General features: G+C 41.9%; 2 protein-coding genes across 2 annotated transcripts; both read right to left on the bottom strand.

Moving 5' to 3' along the window:
* Positions 1–464: 464 nt before the first annotated feature.
* LOC130168984 (kinesin-like protein KIF27) lies at positions 465–11,092 on the bottom strand. The gene is made up of 15 exons (XM_056375364.1): positions 10,566–11,092; positions 9,899–10,099; positions 8,189–9,183; positions 7,310–7,453; positions 6,959–7,135; positions 6,590–6,786; positions 5,520–5,641; positions 5,227–5,364; positions 4,746–4,960; positions 4,441–4,503; positions 4,075–4,245; positions 3,787–3,978; positions 3,438–3,665; positions 2,610–2,808; positions 465–2,382 (listed from the first exon to the last, which is right to left on the bottom strand). The coding sequence occupies exons 1-15, from the start codon at positions 10,861–10,863 to the stop codon at positions 1,751–1,753; spliced, it is 3,972 nt and encodes a 1,323-aa protein (XP_056231339.1). The 5' UTR covers positions 10,864–11,092; the 3' UTR covers positions 465–1,750.
* A 903-nt stretch (positions 11,093–11,995) lies between these two features.
* Positions 11,996–19,394, bottom strand: LOC130170172 (NLR family CARD domain-containing protein 3-like). The gene is given in 12 exon segments (XM_056377341.1): positions 11,996–12,815; positions 12,946–12,992; positions 13,323–13,496; positions 13,606–13,779; positions 13,895–15,695; positions 16,353–16,578; positions 16,721–16,738; positions 16,740–16,800; positions 17,275–17,388; positions 17,516–17,605; positions 18,906–18,965; positions 19,312–19,394. Coding segments are annotated over 11 exon segments (3,246 nt in total). The 5' UTR covers positions 18,914–18,965; positions 19,312–19,394; the 3' UTR covers positions 11,996–12,282.
* Positions 19,395–19,607: the final 213 nt, after the last annotated feature.

The following is a 19,607-nucleotide window of genomic DNA, read 5'->3' as shown; positions in this document are numbered from 1 at the left end:
TGTTATACTGAAGCAACAATGTGTAAGCGGCATTTACTGTTGTAGCTGGTTGAGGTGGATCTTTATATATGGGCAGTCTAATCCAGTCTAGATTCCCAGTGTATGGGTAGGGCCCCTCCAAAGGGTCACATGATAAATCTGAGTGGTCTTGAGATGATTAATATGACGCAAAAGCTATTCAACACAAATTTGTCTCAAATCTTTGTTATTTTGTGGAATATTGAATTGTTTTACACTTACACCTGGGCCTCAAACACTTATTTAAATTAAACCGTTAGAGAGGAAATTATTCTTTGGTGGAACTTAACACCTCACAGACATCTTAAACATGACAAGAGGCCCAACTACACACTGTTTTTTAGTACACTCACCCCCAAAACCATGGCTCCATGGATTAATCTGGCCATGGGCTGAGGGTGAGGGAATGGAATGAATTCTCACAATAAAGGCAAAGCAAAGAGAAATGCAAATTAGTAAGTTTAATAAATTTGACTGTAGAGTTACAGAAATAATTTACACAGCAAGTATAGCTAACAGTACAGCTAACAGACAAAAAAAAGATTGTATCAAAAAACACATAAAAACACATTACTGTTTTAGTGCAGAAAACACACTGTATCTACTGGCCATTTAAGTGCTAAACAGTGCCAAAAATTAAAGGTGAAAAACTCACTCAGCTGTATTTGATTACTTCGAACTATAGGTTGATGACACCTTTTCTCTAACTTATTGTTTTAAACTAGCAGTGTTGTAAAAGGAGGAGAATCAGTTTAGTTGATGCAGTTGGTGACAACCATAAGGTAAAGTATTATGACTACAGAAATAATATCAGAAAAGTGCTTTTTTTCCCCACACTCAACATACGACATAAGGTTGCCGTTTATGCATGCAGTGTGTTTATGTCAGTAAGATTTATTCATTGCAAAGATAGTTTTTTGTCTTGTTTTATGTCTTTATCTAGGCTATAAGAGCTTTAAACATAAGAAATCTCCAAATTTACGGGAACAAAACATGAAATGTGCAGTGTTGTATTTTGATGTATGTATCTATAATCGCAAAATAGGAAATGTCACTCTGTTTTTTGTGTAAACACACTGCCAAGTTATTGGAAATTCTCTCTATACATGCCATTTATCAAATTAATTTTTTTGTCATAACAACACTGGCCTTTCTTTTTGTTTCCTCTGTTACTAAATTAAAAAAAAACTCCACAACATTAAGCATAGAAGACAGGAAGACATAGGAAGACAGTGCTATGACAAGAGACTGAAGTGGTTCACTGTAAAGTATTCACACTCCAGTCCTTCTAAAGGACACTTTAAGGTCATAAACTCTGAAGTTTTTCATGGTTGCACTATTCAGTGGTATTACATGTTCGACAAAGGACAACAGTGAATTTACAAAAAATAAATAAAATACAACAAAAACATATCTTCATAGTATATTGTGAATATGGACATGCATTACCTACAGACCCTTTTTTTCATTCTGGGAAATAATTTAATGCACCTGTGGGCACTTCTCACTGACCTCAGAGCCCCACAAAGTCAGTTTTCACAAGATACTTAAGATGAGTGGAAGAAGTGTGTCATTCATATTCAATTTTATCTGCAGTCATTTATGACAAACATTTTCCTTTGCTTACTACTACCCAACTGGAATCTGCTGTATACGTTACTGCTGTCAAGTGACTCTTTTGGGTACTTTGATCTACGTGAAGTCACTGAATAGATCTGCAAATGATGCAACATCATCTGTCAGTGTTTTTGGACACTTCTATGGAGTCTTCTAGTATTGATTCTGTGCTGGTATTCACAACAGACTGCCGCCTCCTTGTGGCAGAACCAGAGATCTGCAGGTCAGCAGGACAGATCTGTCTCAGTTCTTTGCGACACAGACGGACTGGTGTCATCTCTAAACTTTCCCCACTGTTACCAGCCTCTCTTTCATTCCTCCCCTGGGACTGTGTGTGTGTGTGCATCTGATTGTATTCAGGTTTGGTATTTCTGTCTGCTTGGAGGTCAGAAGATGAGGAAGGACAGGGGGTTTGGTGTGCATGTCTCCTCATATGAGAATCGAACTTTGTCTTTTGGTCTGTTTGCTCTGCATGTATCTTTGTGTATGTTGTTGCTATACGTGTCCTTGCTTGTAACTCTTCAGTTTGCATCTGGGATTTACTTGTGCCTGCTTGTACCTGCATATTGTGTGTTTGTCTGTGCTCCTGTATGTATGACTGCTGATCATCATGGTGCAGGGCGCCACTAAAAAGTTCTCTGAGCTTGTTTTTTAGCTGCCGGCTGGAGCTCTTGTAGAAAAACAGTTCTTTCTCCAGATGCTGCAGTCTGTCTTGGATAGCCTGCTGTGGTTCTCCTGATCCACCCTCTAATCACACACACACACACACACACACACACACACACACAAACACACAAGCACACAAGCACACGGACATGCACACGCACATGCACACACACACACACAAGCATACACAGAGACAAAGTAAATGAAACAGCAATATTTATGACACAATTTCTGTACAAATATGGAGAGGCATGGGACAAATAAATTCACTTCTAAACTTTTTTTCCAGGCTGACCTAATTTCCTCACCTTGAAGTTTCTGCAGGAGTAGCTGGATGTTGTTCTGGTGAGCTCGGTGCTGCTGGGTGAGCCTGCGGTCTGCATCCAGTGCCAGGCGCTGCATGGCAGCCTCCATCTCCCTCAGCACCCCCTCTTGCTCTCCTGCATGAAGCTCCAGCTCTTCACAGCGCAAACGCAAATGGCGCTCTGCCTCACGAAGACAAACAACCTAGAGAGGATGATAAAGTTGAGGGGGGCCAGAGAATAGTGCAGAGAAACACATATAATTACACAATATAACATTTGTTTACTCTGACACATGCTGAGAAAAAAACAAGGACAGAGTAAAACAGGTGGGAGGGAGTTTTTCATGGTGTAATAGTATAACATGGTGCAAACAAACCTCCTGGAGAAGTTGGTGGTATGGTATTTAGACATATCAGATGGAAATGAGGGGCACAGAGGGGAGCATTGGGGAAGCAGAGGGAGGGCAGAGGTATAATTTAATTAGCATTGCAAAAACAGTTCTGCTTCATTTCTGAGTCATCTTTGACTCAAGCACATCACCTGGAGAGAGAAGCAAGGGAAGGTAAATAACAGAGGAAGAGAAAAGGTGACACATAAATCTTCTGCTGGAACAGAAAAAGAAGTGAGGATTCAGTTTCCATCTCACCATGGTAGAATCCATTTTTTCACTAATTTAAAAATATGTTTTAAGAAAAGCGCAGACACCAGACATTGTATTCATTTGTAAATAGGAAATAATAGGGAAGAGTAAATATAGTAAAGGAAGCATGTTGGTTTTGTAAGTAGCGTAGAATGTCGCATACATCCATGTATGTGTGCATTTTATCTTACCTTGTTGAAATATTTGATGAGCAGCTCCAAAGCCTCGGCTGGTGCGAGCTCCCTCAGCTTCCTGATGACATCACAGAGTGGGGCGGGTTTGGTGCTTTGTGACTGATACGAAGAGGAGTCTGCGAATGCCATCCTCTTCTGTTTGTCCTGGATGAAGTTGTTTTTAAACTTCAGAGCTGCATCCAGAGCTTCAATAGCTTCCTCCAGCTGGAGCAGGGAATGCCCCTCCTACATAAGGACACACAAAAATCAAAGTGAACAAAAGTTTATTTTACCAAAACCTGCAAAATCTATAAATCATATCAGGTGTCAATGTTATTGTAATACAACACATTTCCTTCTTTCTGACCTCCATAGTAAGTACTCTGTTTTCCTTCAACTGTGCATCCAGAGTGTCTCTCCTCTTTTTAAGCATGTCTCTCTCCTTCTCCAGTTCCTCTTTGGTAATTCCTCCAGTCCGCCTTGCATTGCTACTGCTCTCCAGGTGCTCCTCCACTGCCTCCAACTGCATTGACACACGCTGCAAGTCCTGACTCAGAGCCTGAAAAGTAAGTGATATAAAACCTCCAGATATAAACATACATAGACATGTGACAAAATTAGCTCAATCATAATAAAAACATATATACTGGCTGACCTGACTGGAGCGTAGCATCTTCTCCTCCAGTTTGTTTTTTTGTTGCAGATAGGCCTCTCTGCGCAGGACCACCTCCTCTCTCCTCCTCAGCTCCTCCTCCAGCTCTTGCAGCTCTGCTCTCCTCTGAAGCACACACTCCTCCTCCTGCTCCAGCCAACTGCTGTCACATAACTATAGTGAGAACAAGGAGATAAAGGAGGGAGATGACAGACAAATTAATACGATAAGAAGACAGTGGGGTAGAAATAATAAATGGGGAGGAACAGTTGTATACAAAAGAAACTCTGTCAAAATGTTTTTTGAAGGAGAAAAAGCAAAACAAACTTTTAAATAATTTATACTGCTTTATGGTAGTAAATGGTTTACCTTTTCCTTTGACTCTTCCTGGTAAATGCTTTTGCACACAGTCAAATCTCCTGCTTTTTGCTCCTATAAACAAAAACACAAATCACATTTACTCTTTACTCAAGAGCCATTAATAATTTACCCATGCTGTCTCAGCTTTTACATTTCTCTATTTTGGATTTTGTTTATTTTCGCCCATCAACCGAAAAAAAAAGGATTTCAAAGTTTATATCAACAGAGCTGACTTATAGCTTTACACAAGACTTTTCCTATTGCATCATCAAGACACCATGTTTGATGTTACTGGGTTCATTTTTGCAACTAACCCCACTTTGGCCAAGTTCTTTGTTGTCGTCAGTGATCTGTCTCTGCTGCCTGAGGTTGGTCTGAAGCTGCTCTCTCCGCAGTCTCATGTGCTGAAGGCTGCGATACACCTCTGCTCGGACCTGCTGGTTCTGCAAGGAAAGTCTTGCCAACATGCCAGCTTCTGTGCCATCTCTGTTGTGCCTGCCATGTCTGTCCACGGCCTGGATTTTCTTGTCTATCAGATAAAAACACAGCTGTGTGAGCTCAAAGCTCAAAATGTGAGATATCAGGTATAGTCAGAAAGTTTCTATTCATGGTTGCTTTAAACAAAAAAAATGCATAATTTGCAGATATATTTAGTGGCTTTGAATATCACCAAAATAACCCTTTCGACAGAAGCCTCAATACACAAACAAATCAGCTAAAGATTTCTATTGTTCTTGACTCACTATCTTCAAACCAACAGACACAGAAACACACAGTATGTAATAATATAAACACCAGTTTTGTCAAGCTCTTTGATGAGCTCCTCTTCCATCCGCATGTTGACTGACAGATCTTGGATCCTTCTCTCAGTAACACTGGCTCTTAGATGGGCCTTCATCATATGGCTTTTTTTGGCATGGTTTTCCTTGGCCCCTGTAAAGAAATAGTATAACAGTATAACAGGAAAAAACTTCTTGGATATAAATTAACTCCTGGAATATCACAGAAGAGAACGGAGACAGGAACGCATCCCCCTGAATACAACAAGACAAGGAAAAAGAAGATTGTCAAATAAATGTAAAGTATACCTGTAGCTCGCTGAGGCTGTTGTACTAATGGATTCCCATTAGATGTTTGGTCCAGTCCAGTGTTTTTCTCTTTCAGAGCTGATTTCTTCTGCCGACTCGTCCATGTTCTGTTTAAAGAATGCCTGGAGTAACATCACAGGATTTGATTAGGCAGATGATTTCAGATTAAATCACTAAGAAAAGCAAGACTTTCTGAATCAAGGATTATTGATATGTGTGAAACCAAAGACCTTTTGGATTTCTTAGGCGCACGGTACACCTGCAGTACACTTGGAAACAGAGTTCTAGGGGAAAACTATGTAAATTAGATCCTAGCATCATTAATGGCCAATCATATCAGCTCTTTTCATCTTCTTTAAAAGCAGTTCTATCCACAATGCACGTCCAAGAATATGCAGTGCATAGATGTGGAGGCTGTTCGGAAAACTAAGGTATTTTTGACCAGTTTGAGGCGCACAAGAGCACAGATACTGGTGTGGCTATTTTGAAACTGTATTTCTCAATAGCTTGGTACTGGTTGCACAAAATTGAATTAGCTACATGTGTTTGCCATGTATAATGCATTGCACTTAAATGCAAGACTATTATTGTCAAAATTACCACGATTAAAACTGTATTTGAGCTGTCATTTTAATGTTTTTACTAGTTGAAGTTAATGAGTGGTGTAACATTAAGGGATTCTGTGACTTGTGAGAGCAGCATAAAATGCAGTCATTCTTGACACCGAAATTGTAGCGTGTCACTGAACTGTCACCAACACCCCCCACAGTGCCTGTCTTCCCATGTTGGTGCATGGACAGTCACTGCTATACACAAGCGGGAGCAGATGTGGAATAAATGTTACCACACCTGAAGAAAAGCATCTCGACAAAAGTGAAAAAAAATTATATTTCATTTAACATTAATAAATAATTTAATTACATTTTTCTGTATTTTTGTGAAACCTTTTTTCGTAGCAGCACATGAACAAAAACTTTGTGACTTGCACGCCATTAACTAAAATTAGTTTCAATGTGAATCACTGGTGGCTTCACGAAGAAAGAACCTGTAGGCTGGTATTACACACTCACCTAAATGCCATTTTGCTCACACAGTCCTTATCCTCCTCCTCCTTCTCTTGAGCCCTGTCTATGCTCTCTCCCTGTTGTTTTATGAATGGACAGTACACCTCATCCTTTTCCTCAAGCTTAGCCAGAAGGAGATGACCGCGCATTTTAAAGGCTGCCATCACCCTCTCCAGTGAATAGGCTGGGGGACTGGAGTGAATCTACAAACGCACATATGCATACGAACAGAAATATGCACAGTCATGAAACAACAGTGAGTGGATGCACACATGAATCTATGTTTAGTATTTACAAAGTCAAGTGTATCTGGTACAACTTATACACACACAATCAATAACACACACAGAACAAAACAGTGCAGCTACCTCTTACCTTCCTGGGAGGCCCATGTCCATAGCTGTGTCTGATCAGAGGGACACTGTGGGGCCTCTTGCCTGAGTTCCCAGAAGCCACTGCTTCCACTGCGGCCCCTGAGGTTGTGCCCCGAAAGGTCATGAGGTCGCTGCGAAGACGATCAATCAGAATCTGTTGGTCTACCAGTTGTTCAGTCTGAAAACATTCACACACAACAGTACACACAGGCACGCATTTAACAAAATAATAAAAAAGTTGTTCTTATTCTTATTCTAGGACAGTTTTGAAGTTTTATTTGCAGATTTACTGAATGCAGCGTCCTTTTCTACTGTATTACAGAGCTGCATTCAAAACTGTTGTTCTCCTCACCTGTATACGATTATGTTCCTTTTCTTCCTCTAAGGCTTGGAGGTGGGTTTTCCTCTCTTGAAGAAGCCCCTCAACATCTTTTTGTACCTGTCTCAGCTCTGCATCTTTCTGCTCCAATAGATGCTCCTCTATGTTGAGAGCTTCCTAAGGGTAAGAGTAGATAAGAGAAAAATGTCACTTTTCTTCACTATGCCTTGATTGATGGATATTTCATCATTGATTCAGTAGCGCTCTTTTCATTTTTAAAAGTCAGAATAGCTGTTTCTGTCTATGCATTTTATTAATCCAGTGCATCTGTTGCTTTCGTTCATATGATCTCATCTCAGGCTCTCAGGGATTAAAGGATGTCACAATGGAAATTTTGACTTGACCTCATCATGGAAAAACACAGCTATAACAACACGATTCCTATGGGTGTGCCAGAAAGCCAGGATAAACAGTACTAGGACTGCAATGAGTATGCCACATCTAAATGGGATGTTATTAGTTACAACTACACTTTTCAACTTCTGGATAACAATACTGGTTTCCTACATGAGGAAGGCTAGACCCTTTTAAATTATGCAGCACTGTCACTTGCACTGCTCTTTACAAGGTATGAGAAGAGAAATATGACAGGGTAATGACAAGTGATTAATTAGCAGTCTGCATGCTTACTGTTTTAATCAATTTCAACTATATTGAATAAAATGACTGAGTGCATTTACATAACCTTAGTATTAGTGGCATATCAGCTAGCACTTTGAGTTGAGATGGGCATTGCACAGTTGAAATAGAGTGTTATGGATTGTGGAACAGCTCCCATCAATTGTTTGATAAAACAAACATTTGTTAACTTTAAAGGCTATCTGATGTTTCTTTTTTACTTTTTATAATTACCTGGCATTTCTTGAGCTCTTCTCTGAGCTTAAATAATGTAAGATGGTCAGGCTGGTCTCCATTCCCCTCTGAACAGTCCTTATCATCGATTTGATGTGTGTTATTGACAGCTGCCAGTCTCTCCTGCCAGTCCTGCAGTTCCTGCCTGAAACATTGACTTGGAGAGGGGCCAGAGATATCTGCAAGCAGAGCTGCAGCTTCCTGTGCCAGGAGGTGGTAGTGTGATGATTGCTCTTGGGTCATCTTCTGATCTAGTTCAGATAACCTTATCTGACTGCGCTGTTTGAAACTCTCCATCTCTCCACCTGTCCTCTCCCTCTGCATCTCCATCTCTCTCTCCTTCTCTTTCAGTAGCTCTCTCAGTGTCTTTACTTCAAACTCGAGCTCCCCTTGTCGAGCCTCGCCGGGGTCCCAGGCTGAAGGTAATGATTTAAGCTCTGTATGAGTAGATATTGCTCTGGGACGGTTGCGAATGTGACGGGCCTTGGATGCAAACTGCAGGACACTCAGAGTCTCAGCTACACTGTGGTGAGAGGGGCTTACACAGGCCACCATCAGTGTATGGGCGGTGCCACCCAATGAATCACGGAGGAGACGGGTGATCTTGGCAGCACGGTATGGTATGTGTGCGCTGTTGCAGTTGTTACCACGGCGAGTTCGAGCAGGGTCAGACAGGGCACGGATAACATTGCCCAGTGCAAGCAGGCCTGTGTTGATATGAACAGATTCTTTGAGCCGTGTTCCAGTGTTGCCAGTTTTTCCAGCACGCTCTGAGCCTGCTAGGTCGACCAGACAGAGTTTGGAAGAGCGGACAGACTTTAAGGAGGTGTTGTTGCGGCAACACTGGATGAGCTGAAGGGTGAGGATGGCATGAGAGCGACTGGAATGCTCATTCATCCCTGTGGTGCTGGTGTGGCGTAGAGCGTTACCCATCTCTAGAACACTGAGTAGCTCCTCTGCTGAGGTGACAGCCATCTCTTTGGCTCCCACCACCACTGAAAAAACATGGTTGAAATATTACTTTCCCCCAGGGTACAACTTAGTGTCTTTGTCCTTGTTGTATTACTATGACTTCCTCATCCTCTCTGAAAGGTTTCTCATTCATTAAATGAATGATTTTACATCTTAAAATCAGTTTATTAATGAGTAGCCTATTACACAGCCTGTTATTCTGACTGATTACATGTAATGTCTTCTGCAGCTTTACTAATGTCACCAGGGTTATCTCTTGGGCTTGGAGACTAAAAAGCTACTACAGAAACCAAGTGGACACTACTTAGGGGGCCTGATGGGAAGTGTAGAATCCTTTAATACTTGGGACAAAAACCACCATATACTGGCCTTCATTTTTAAATCTGTCTCTTGCGTGTCCAACCAACTCTGAGGAAGTGCAATACTGATTCTCAGTAGTACACAAAGTACATCGCTAACAAAGAAAGGAGTGTCAGTAGCATGAAAACCAACTTTGTGGTGCAATCAACGGCATGTCCTTAAATAGGATTGATGTAAACAAATAGGTGGAGGGTGGATATATGGACAAATTCCCAAAGGCAACACACAGAGAGTGATATCAATTTATTCTCATGTCCTTTGTTTAGGAAATCCTATGGGATCATCCCCTCTCATGTAATCTACATTATGTGAAACATACAAAAATAAATTCACATTTTGTCACATTTGTCTGACAGTGAAAAAGAATATTTTCATTACCTGTGTTTCCCTTCTCATCCTCTCTGATATGAAGCTCTTTGTGAATGGTGTGCATCTCCAGCAGGTCTCGCAGCTCTTCCCTGTACAGCTCCATATATGACACCCGCACTGTGGCCTCCACACCATCACTGTTTTTCCTCTTTTCCGCCAACAACAAGAACACATCTTGGGCCACACGGTCAATAATTCCTCCCTCTTCATCTGAGAGAGGTTTTGGAAGGAAGAGACACAGTAATAGAGTAAATGTTGCAAAGACCAGAGAGTGAAACATTAGAAAAGACCTTCAAGGTCAAATCTCTAGTATATATGTGAAGTATAACAATGGGTTAACAGCAAAATACTGGTCAGAAAAGCTTACTTTGAAGTCAGGCTTTCTGCAGGGTTCACCAAGTTAAATTTAAGACATTTTAAGACATTTTTAATACCACACAGGTCGTAATTTAATCCATGTTTTAAGAAAATCCCACCCAGGGATAATAAAGCTGATTGTTTTTTCAATTTATATATCAAACATTTAAAAAAAATTGTGAACAAATGGAATATTTCCCTATCTTTCTCAGTCAAAGAAAGAAATGCGCTCTAAATAATTCAGTTTATCTCTTAAATCACTCCTCTGGATCGTTTTAACCTCATTTTTGGGATGAAAACTGACACCCGTGCAACTTACCCAGTTTCCCCCCTCCGAGTGTGTATGTCTTCCCTGACCCTGTTTGTCCATAACAGAAGACGGTGGCATTGCAACCGTCGACCAGGGACTCCACCAGCGGCTGGACGCAGGACTGGTACACCTCATCCTGACTGGCTGTCGGTCCAAATGCGTGGTCGAAGGAGTAGAGTCGGTCCGAGCCGAGCATCACCTGTGCGGTGCCCGGCACCATCCGCACACACACCTGATGGTTGTGGAGGACTTCCTTGGGAAGCAGGGGCCGGATACGGACCGCCACTCGGACACATACCTCGCTCATGACGGTGAAATGTAGTTTCTGAGAATCACTAACGCTTGTACTTGTGATGTTTCCACTTTCATCTCAGCACCTCACAGCTGAGTTGTGGAAATAAATTGTTTGAAATAAACGAGGGAACGATCTACATTTTACCAAAACAAACCGTCTGATGTTGACCTTGTGTGTTTAACTACCGTCGTTGTCATTTGGTTGTTGTTGATGTTGTTGATAACTTTGTCGACTGTTTCGTTTGTTGTCGCTACTCGGTTGCCCGGGAAACCGCCGCCGCTGTGCTGCAGCGGTCAAGGAAAGCAGGAGAAGCGTTCAAGAGTCTACATGGAGGGCGGACCGAGTGCTACGTGAAGGCAACAGCGCCACCCAGCGCCAAAACACTAACAAACCAACAAACAAAAAAACATTATTTAAACTTTAAATGAAAATCCAATCCTTTAAATAAAAAAAAAATAAAATAAAAAAAAACGACCACCATTCAAAGGAAAATCTTTTTAGATTTGAAGGATAGGTTTACAAATTTCAGACAGCCAAGCGTCCATATGAACATTGAAATTAGAGAGATTTTGAGTCTTCATTTTGGATGTTGGACTTCAAACTTTATTGAGTCACCTGATGATCAAACCAAAGACTGTAAAACACCTGAAGAGTCCTCTAACACTTTGAGACATTATGTCAGAGACACTGGAGACATCATTTCTAAAAGCTAGTCAGTCTTTCTTTGAGTATCGGACTGTCTGATATGATAAGGATCAAACACACAACCTCTAAATGTCTCACCACTTTGATGTTGTGAGAGATTTTGAGTTTTCACTTTTAGTGTTGGACTTCAAAGTTCATTTAGTCACTGAGGAGTAAAACCAGGACCTCAAACCATTTGACAAGTCTTCCAACAACTTGAGAGACTGGGACAGAAAAAAAACTGTTCTTCTCTATGAGAATTTCCGTCTTTCCTCTGAACATTGGCTTTCAAAATTAAATCTCTATCTCAGGATTGAACCAACAATGTCAAAACTTCCAGAGAGTCATCAACCACCTGGATCCTCTTGGAAAAACCTCATTAGTGTTTTAGTTTGAACTGAATCAACTCAGTAGTCCTCAGATTTAGAGAAAGACAAAACACTGTTACTCACAATGAGGCTTTTATTGTGAAAACATAAGAAAATAAGGGTTAGAGAGGAAAAAAAAACAGCAACAAAAGTCAGCAACATGTTTATCCTTTAATAACCGTAGCTTCCATCTTTAAAGGAAGACGAATTAGTTTACAAGAATCATTTAAAAAAAAATAAGTTTAAAAAATAAACTGATTTAATATATGAACCTGAAAACGTGTGTGTAAAAGAGACAGACATGTAGAAACTGAACTGACAGACTGATCTGTTCAACAGTGAGAGAGTTTCTCTAACAGAAGGAGACTCTCTGCTACAATCAACACAGAGAAATTGAGGAACTAGGCCAGAACCTAAACCCAAACCCAGGATAAAGAGGTTCAGTGAAGGTGGTTTTGAAGGTGTGGAGGTGGATCAGTGAGTCAGAAGAGACTCTGTAGAAGGACAGAGTGCCAGCAGGATAGTCCACATACACTGCTACTCTGTCAGGGACAGAGGAGGAGGAGGGGATAGGTGTCACTCTGTTATTGTGCCAGACAGAGTACCCAAAAACATCAGAGCAGAACAGAGTCCAGGACTGCTCGTTCCATCCAAACTCCCCGTCTTTACTGTCTCCTTTCCTTCTGATTCCTCTGTAACTCACTGATATGTCAACTCTTCCTCTCCACTCGACCTCCCAGTAACAGCGACCATCCAGTCCAGTTGTACACAGCAGCTGAGGCCAGTGGTCAAATCTGTGTGGATGATCAGGATACGACTGATCCTCCTCCACATATGTCACTGTCCTGTTGTTGCTGGATAGTTCGATCTTTGTGTGTACTGTGTTTGTGTCGAGTGTGAGTTCACAGGAATCTGATGGAGAGAACAAGATACAGCTGCAGTTACTGATTGATCATCTGATCAGTTATTGACATTTTGATGAGGACTCATGACATCAGTGATGTGACAGTTTGAGGATCAATAAAATTAAAAACACACTTACACTTCCTCAGACCTGGTGTCAACCATCGGACTCCACCAGGATCCACCCTGAAAGGGGGGGGGGGGGGGGGGGGGGGGGGGGGTCAGACCAGCATGTTCTCTTTCAGCATGCAGACATGACGTTACATGGCTCTCATACACAGACTTTATTATTACTGTGTTCAAAAGCAGGCTTGTATGTTTGGATGTACATTCACCACAAAAAGGAACTGGAGTCTTTATCATAATGACACACTGAAGTCATCATCAGGAGAAAACTCCTCTGTTGTTGTTGAAGTCAAAGCACTTGAAATCTGTCATCAGCTGTGACAAAGAAAATGTTTCAGCTCTTCCTCCTCTATCAGACAGTGTCTGTGGCTGCAGCAGGCCTTTACATACCTGAGAGTCTCTAGTCTCCAGTCTGGATCCTCCAGTTCAGCAGACAGAAGCTTCTTTCCTGAGTCTCCTGGATGATTGAAGCTCAGGTCCAGCTCTCTTAGATGGGAGGGGTTGGAGCTCAGAGCGGAAGCCAGAGAAGCACAGCCTTCCTCTGTGACCAGACATCCTGACAGACTGAAGACACACAAAACAGCACCGCCCAGAGTTCAGAACATTTCAGAACAGAGTTCATATATCTTTAATATATGTCCATCATTTACAATGAACAGTAACATGATCTGACCTGAGAGTTTTCAGTGTACAGTGTGGACTCTCCAGTCCAGACGACAAAAGCTTCACTCCTGAATCCTGCAAGTTGTTGTTACTCAGGTCCAGGTCTCTCAGACTAGAGGACTGGGAGCTGAGGACTGAGGACAGAGCTTTACAACCTCTCTCTGAGAGGTTACAGCCACTCAGTCTGAAGAAATGATCATGTGGAATTAAAAAAGGAAGGTCATTTATTTTCTCTCCCACTGAAAAGACAGAAGTGTCTGTATATAAGGATGTATAAATCCAACTATCTATACACTTACAGAGCTTTGTTAGAGGCTTTGACCACTGGCAGCAGCTTCAGAAGAGCCTCCTCTGAAGCAGAGTATTTCTTCAGGTCAAACACGTCCAGATCTTTTTCTGATGACAGTAAGATGAAGACCAGAGCTGACCATTGAGCAGGAGAGAGTTTATCTGTGGGAAGACTTCCTGAACTCAAGGACTGTTGGATCTGCTCCACTAGAGAACAATCATTCAGTTCATTCAGACAGTGGAACAGGTTGATACTTTTCTCTACAGAGGGAGTCTCTTTAATCTTCTTCTTGATGTACTCGACTGTTTCCTGATTGGTCTGTGAGCTACTTTCTGTCTGTGTCAGCGGACCTTGTAGGAGAGTCTGATTGTTCTGCGATAAAAGACCCAGGAGGAAACGGAGGAACAAGTCCAGGTGTCCATTTGGACTCTGTACGGCCTTGTCCACAGCACTCTGGTAGAAGTTTTTCTCTGCAGATTCGTCTTGTCTTGGTTCAGACTTCTGGGAGGTCGATTGTTCTCCTGACAGCAGATTGAGTCCAGAGTTGACGAAGGTCAGATGGACATGAAGAGCAGCAAGAAACTCCTGAACACTCAGATGGACGAAGCAGAACACCTTGTCCTGGTAGAGCCCTCTCTCCTCTTTAAAGATCTGTGTGAACACTCCTGAGTACACTGAGGCTGCTCTGATATCGATGTCACAATCGGTCAGGTCTGATTCATAGAAGATCAGGTTTCCTTTCTGCAGCTGCTCAAAAGCCAGTTTTCCCAGAGACTCGATCATCTTCCTGTTCTCTGGACTCCAGTGTGGATCTGTCTCAGCTCGTTCATCATACTTGACATTCTTCAGTTTTAGTTGAACCACCAGGAAGTGGATGTACAACTGAGTCAGGGTCTTGGGCAGCTCTCCTCCCTCTCTGGTTTTCAACACATCCTCCAGAACTGTAGCAGTGATCCAGCAGAAGACTGGGATGTGGCACATGATGTGGAGGCTTCGTGATGTCTTGATGTGGGAGATGATCCTGCTGGCCTGATCCTCATCTTTGAATCTCTTCCTGAAGTACTCCTCCTTCTGTGGGTCAGTGAACCCTCTGACCTCTGTTACCATGTCAACACACTCAGGAGGGATCTGATTGGCTGCTGCGGGTCGTGTGGTTATTCAGAGGCGAGCGGAGGGAAGCAGTTTCCCCCTGATGAGGTTTGTCAGCAGCACGTCCACCGAGGTGGGCTCTGTGACATCAGTCAGGATCTCAGTGTTGTGGAAGTCCAGAGGAGGTCGACACTCATCCAGACCATCAAAGATCAACACAACCTGGAAATGTTCAAACCTGCAGATTCCTGCTTCTTTGGTTTCAGTAAAGAAGTGATGAACAAGTTCCACCAAGCTCAACTTTTTCTCTTTCAGCACATTCAGTTCTCTGAAAGTGAATGGAAATGTGAATTGTATGTCTTGGTTGCCTTTGTCTTCAGCCCAGTCCAGAGTGAACTTCTGTGTTAAGACTGTTTTCCCAATGCCAGCCACTCCCTTTGTCATCACTCTTCTGATAGGTTCATCTCTTCCAGGTGAGGCTTTAAAAATCTCTTGGCATCTGATGGTTGTTTCTGGTCTGTCTGGTTTCCTGGATGCTGTTTCAATCTGTCTGATCTCATGTTCATCATTGACCTCTCCAGTCCCTCCCTCTGTGATGAAGAGCTCTGTGTAGATCTGATTCAGAAGGGTTGGGTTTCCTGCTTTCGCTATCCCCTCGAACACACACTGGAACTTCTTCTTGAGGTTAGATTTAAGGTTAAGCTGGCACAGAGCAGGAGATCCTGAAAGAACAAATAACATTGTTGAGTATTCTCATATTTGAGAAACTAATGTGGGTGTATTGTATTGCCTCTATTACCCAGAGACTAAAATTGCTGCCTTTTTTTGTTAGAATAGAATAGAATAGAATGGGACCAACTGGATCAACATGTTAGACGAGTGAAATTTTGAGATTTTTGGTTGAAGTTTAAGAAAGTCACTGAAATATAAAAATCCTGTTGATGTGCAATTATAGACACTTCGATTTGCCTGTTTTAATTTCCTGGTTTGATTTGTACATGTGGACTGGACTTATGAGTTCAATACTTTTTTGCAGGAAAAGAACTGGACTGAATTCTTCTGAATATGAGGTCACACACAGGTTTAGAGAAAAATGTTTTTGATTGGACTGAACTTACTGAACCTGATTTTGTGGGGTTTGACTGGACTGGGACAACTAACCCCTAATGATTATTTTTAATCAGAAGTGACTCTGACTGGTCCTCTTCTTACAGAGTGACTGCCAAACCTACAACATGTTGCCAAGATGTAAAATGGAGAAGAGGCTTGATGCAGACCAGAAACTCAGCTGTGGACCAAGTTAGAACTTGTTGATATTTACTTTTTCTGTATTTTCTGCAAGTGGAAAAAAAACGTGAAGATATAAGAAATCCTCCTACTGCTCTGCAGACAGTCAGCCAGACCCTCTTGCTTCATTCTCCTCAGGAAGTTCAGTGTGATCTTCAGAAATGCCTCTCTGCTGCTCCTCTGCTCTTCATCCTCACCGTCCAACACTTCCTCATTATCCCTCTGACTCTCTGAGCATTCTGGGTAATCTAGACTCAGAAGCTTTTGGATCTTCTTCAGCTCATTCTTCACAAAAGTGGCTATGTTCTCCTCCAGCAGCTGTAACATAAAACTATATGAATGACACCATCAAACATCGGATTCATGTTGGACAGACTGACAATCCACCAGTCTAAAATTGCATAATGGATATTGTTGTGAACAGAAGAGATGTAACAGTAGTTGTTGTACATGTACAGACCATAAATATGGGCTCCAGGTGTTTTTTGATGCTGCTGGGCAGCCTGACCACTGGGAGCCTCTGAGCTGTCCTGGTCCACTCTGTGGAGGAATCATGAAGAATGAGCTCACATTATGTTTGTCCACACAGAGACAGACACATGCAAAAGGTCCATGAGGTCATGTTTGGATGTGAACAGTGAGTCAGACAACTCCCTGTAATGGTAAAGTATTACTAGTCCTGCTGATCCCACTGAGAATCAACAACCTAGTCTGCAGCTCTTCGTAGCTTTCAGCTCAGTGTTTGGTTTAGTCCCAAGACTAAGTCTCACCATCTCTCTTCACTCAAATTACTTCTCATGCAAGCAACTGAGGTGAACTCGCTGAATGTCTTCCAGGAGAGACTGCGTGAACATGTAGAAGATATCTCCATATTTAAACCACATCTAGTCTCCCCCCTGACGGCCAGAGGTTTACCTCCTTCTTCACTTTGATTTCAGACGTGGTTGAACAACACATTGTACAAACTAGTTATTTTCTAGAATAATCTGAGTCTTACTGTCAGTTACAGCTTACATCTGATCAGCTGATGGATGTTGTCCTTTAAACTCAATGACAAATTCCTTCGAGTGGTTGCTCTTTAAAGACAGACAGCTGGGTTCAGGAGAGTCTGGTCTCTGCTGCTGGATTCTGAAACAAAAACAGAACTTATAAATGTGCATGTTGGATAAAAACTGATGACAAATATGTTCAATCTTTTAATAAACACAACAACTAACTTTTAGTGTGAAATGTTTTTCTGACTTTAAATTCTGACCTTCCAGGTCCACATTCAGTTCCAGGTCCAGGTCCAGGTCCAGGTCCAGGTCCAGGTCCAGGTCCAGCAGAGTGTGATGTGTCCCTAACCCTAACACACACAGAGCTTTGAGTGTGAATAATGATGGAGCAGTGATTTGAGTCAAGGACAGTTAGAGATCCTCATCTCACCTCTGAGCTCTGGTCTGGCTCTCATGTTCCCCGCACAGAGTGTTTTAGAGGGAGGGGCTCCCTCTCGCCTCTCTGTCCTCACCAGTCCATGCATAAGAACCAAATTTCACTTGTAACTGTTTGCTTTTAGCCTTAACCTGTTGAATACAGCCCCACACGTCCTCTCTCTGAACTGAGCCCTCACAGGATTTGAGTTTTTTCTCAGAATATAACTGCCCCTTCCCTGTTCCATAGTTTTTTCCAATTTACTGGGGCCATATATGCAATGGCAGTATATCCTCACATATTTGACATGATAAACATGAGCATTTCACACTAAGTATGAGCAAAACCCATGATGGCTCAGTCCACAAGTTCAGCAAACTTTGAGATGCAAAACTACCACACACATATGAGCCCACTAGGGGGAGCTCACTGGCTATTTTCTGAAGAGACTGTCCTCCTGTGAAAAACAAGCAAATAGGTTGTTTGTGCAGCAGCATATTTTGACCAATAGTTACGTTTTGTTGTTAGGCAACATCTAGTGGTTGTAGTAATTATGACGGGAGTAAAGGGTGGATGAATGGGTCAACAAAATACAGGAATATGACACAGGAGATCAGTTTTCGATTCTCATGTGAAACCATTAGTTTATATTGTTTCTATTTTATCTGAACACCTCCAAGACCAAGGAGATGGTCTATTATAGACACTTATAAATACCTAAGTGTGCACCTGGACAGTAAACTGGACTGGTCCCTCATGCCATCTACCTGAAGGGGCAGAGCCGACTCTTTTTCAGGAGGCTCAGGTCCTTTGATGTGCAATACAATCCTCTGCAGTGAAACGCTGCACATGTTTTATCAGTCAGTGGTGGCCAGCGTAATTTTTTTTTACACTGCAGTCTGCTGGGGCAGCAGCATGTCTGACATGAACACAAGGAGACGCTGGTCAAAAAGTCTATCTATCGCTCTATCGATCTATCCGCGTGTTTATTCTGGTAACCATGAAAATCAAGGTGTGGTCGCATGCTGTAGGGGCGCTATTTCACGGGACACTCCTATGGGTCGTATCAGAGGGTTGAAAAAACAACCTATATGGTTGTTTAGGTTGGAGGACTTGCTGTTTCTGAAAGCATCAGAGCAATTCTTCACATTTCTCACAAACAAAATAGACCTATTCTGCTCTATTGTATCATTACAGGAGGAACCCACCGTCAAGTGTGTTTTTAACAAACAAACCTTTCCATGATGAGAAAACCAGATCCTGATATCCTGATAAACTTGATACCAGGAAGTAGTCTGAAGAGAGAGACATTTTAAAGCAATATTAAAACACATCATTGACGATCAAGATGCATTTCTTTACATCAATAAACGTCCACATAGTATTGTTTTTCTCTGTTACATAACATAACCACACAACAACCATCTCCCTCATCACAGCGTCACCATTCAAATCAACTAACCTGGACAACAAACACTCAAGAGCTTTTCTTTCGCTGTCAAACTAAGACTTTTACAAGCTGATGTTTCTGGCAACATAAGAGTTAAAGTAACAGATTCCATTACAACAACAAATTATGATAAATTAGTTTTAGCAATCTCTTAAAAATAATAGAAAACCACCAGCAAGAGTTCTGCTTACCGAGCTCTCCCGTATGAACGTGCGTCGCTCCGCAGCGCACTTCAGTACTGAACAGGTCTGTGTTGGTGGGACTCCATCACGTCACTGACCAAGAAGAAGAAGAGAAAACTGTATATAAATAATAAACAGACTCAGAGTTCAGATGGCGAAGTGTGATTGTCAGTGTTGAAGGACAAACACTGATGTGTTACTTAAATATTTTAAACTTGAATATTAGTTGAACCCAAGGCCTGTGTTTCATCCCTCCTGTTATTACATGAGGTATATATATATATATATATAAAATTCTAATAGAG

Source organism: Seriola aureovittata, chromosome 5 (assembly GCF_021018895.1).
Source record: "Seriola aureovittata isolate HTS-2021-v1 ecotype China chromosome 5, ASM2101889v1, whole genome shotgun sequence".
NCBI lineage: Eukaryota > Metazoa > Chordata > Actinopteri > Carangiformes > Carangidae > Seriola > Seriola aureovittata.
Note: the sequence above shows the minus strand (reverse complement) of the source record. Positions and strands in the feature narration are given on the sequence as shown.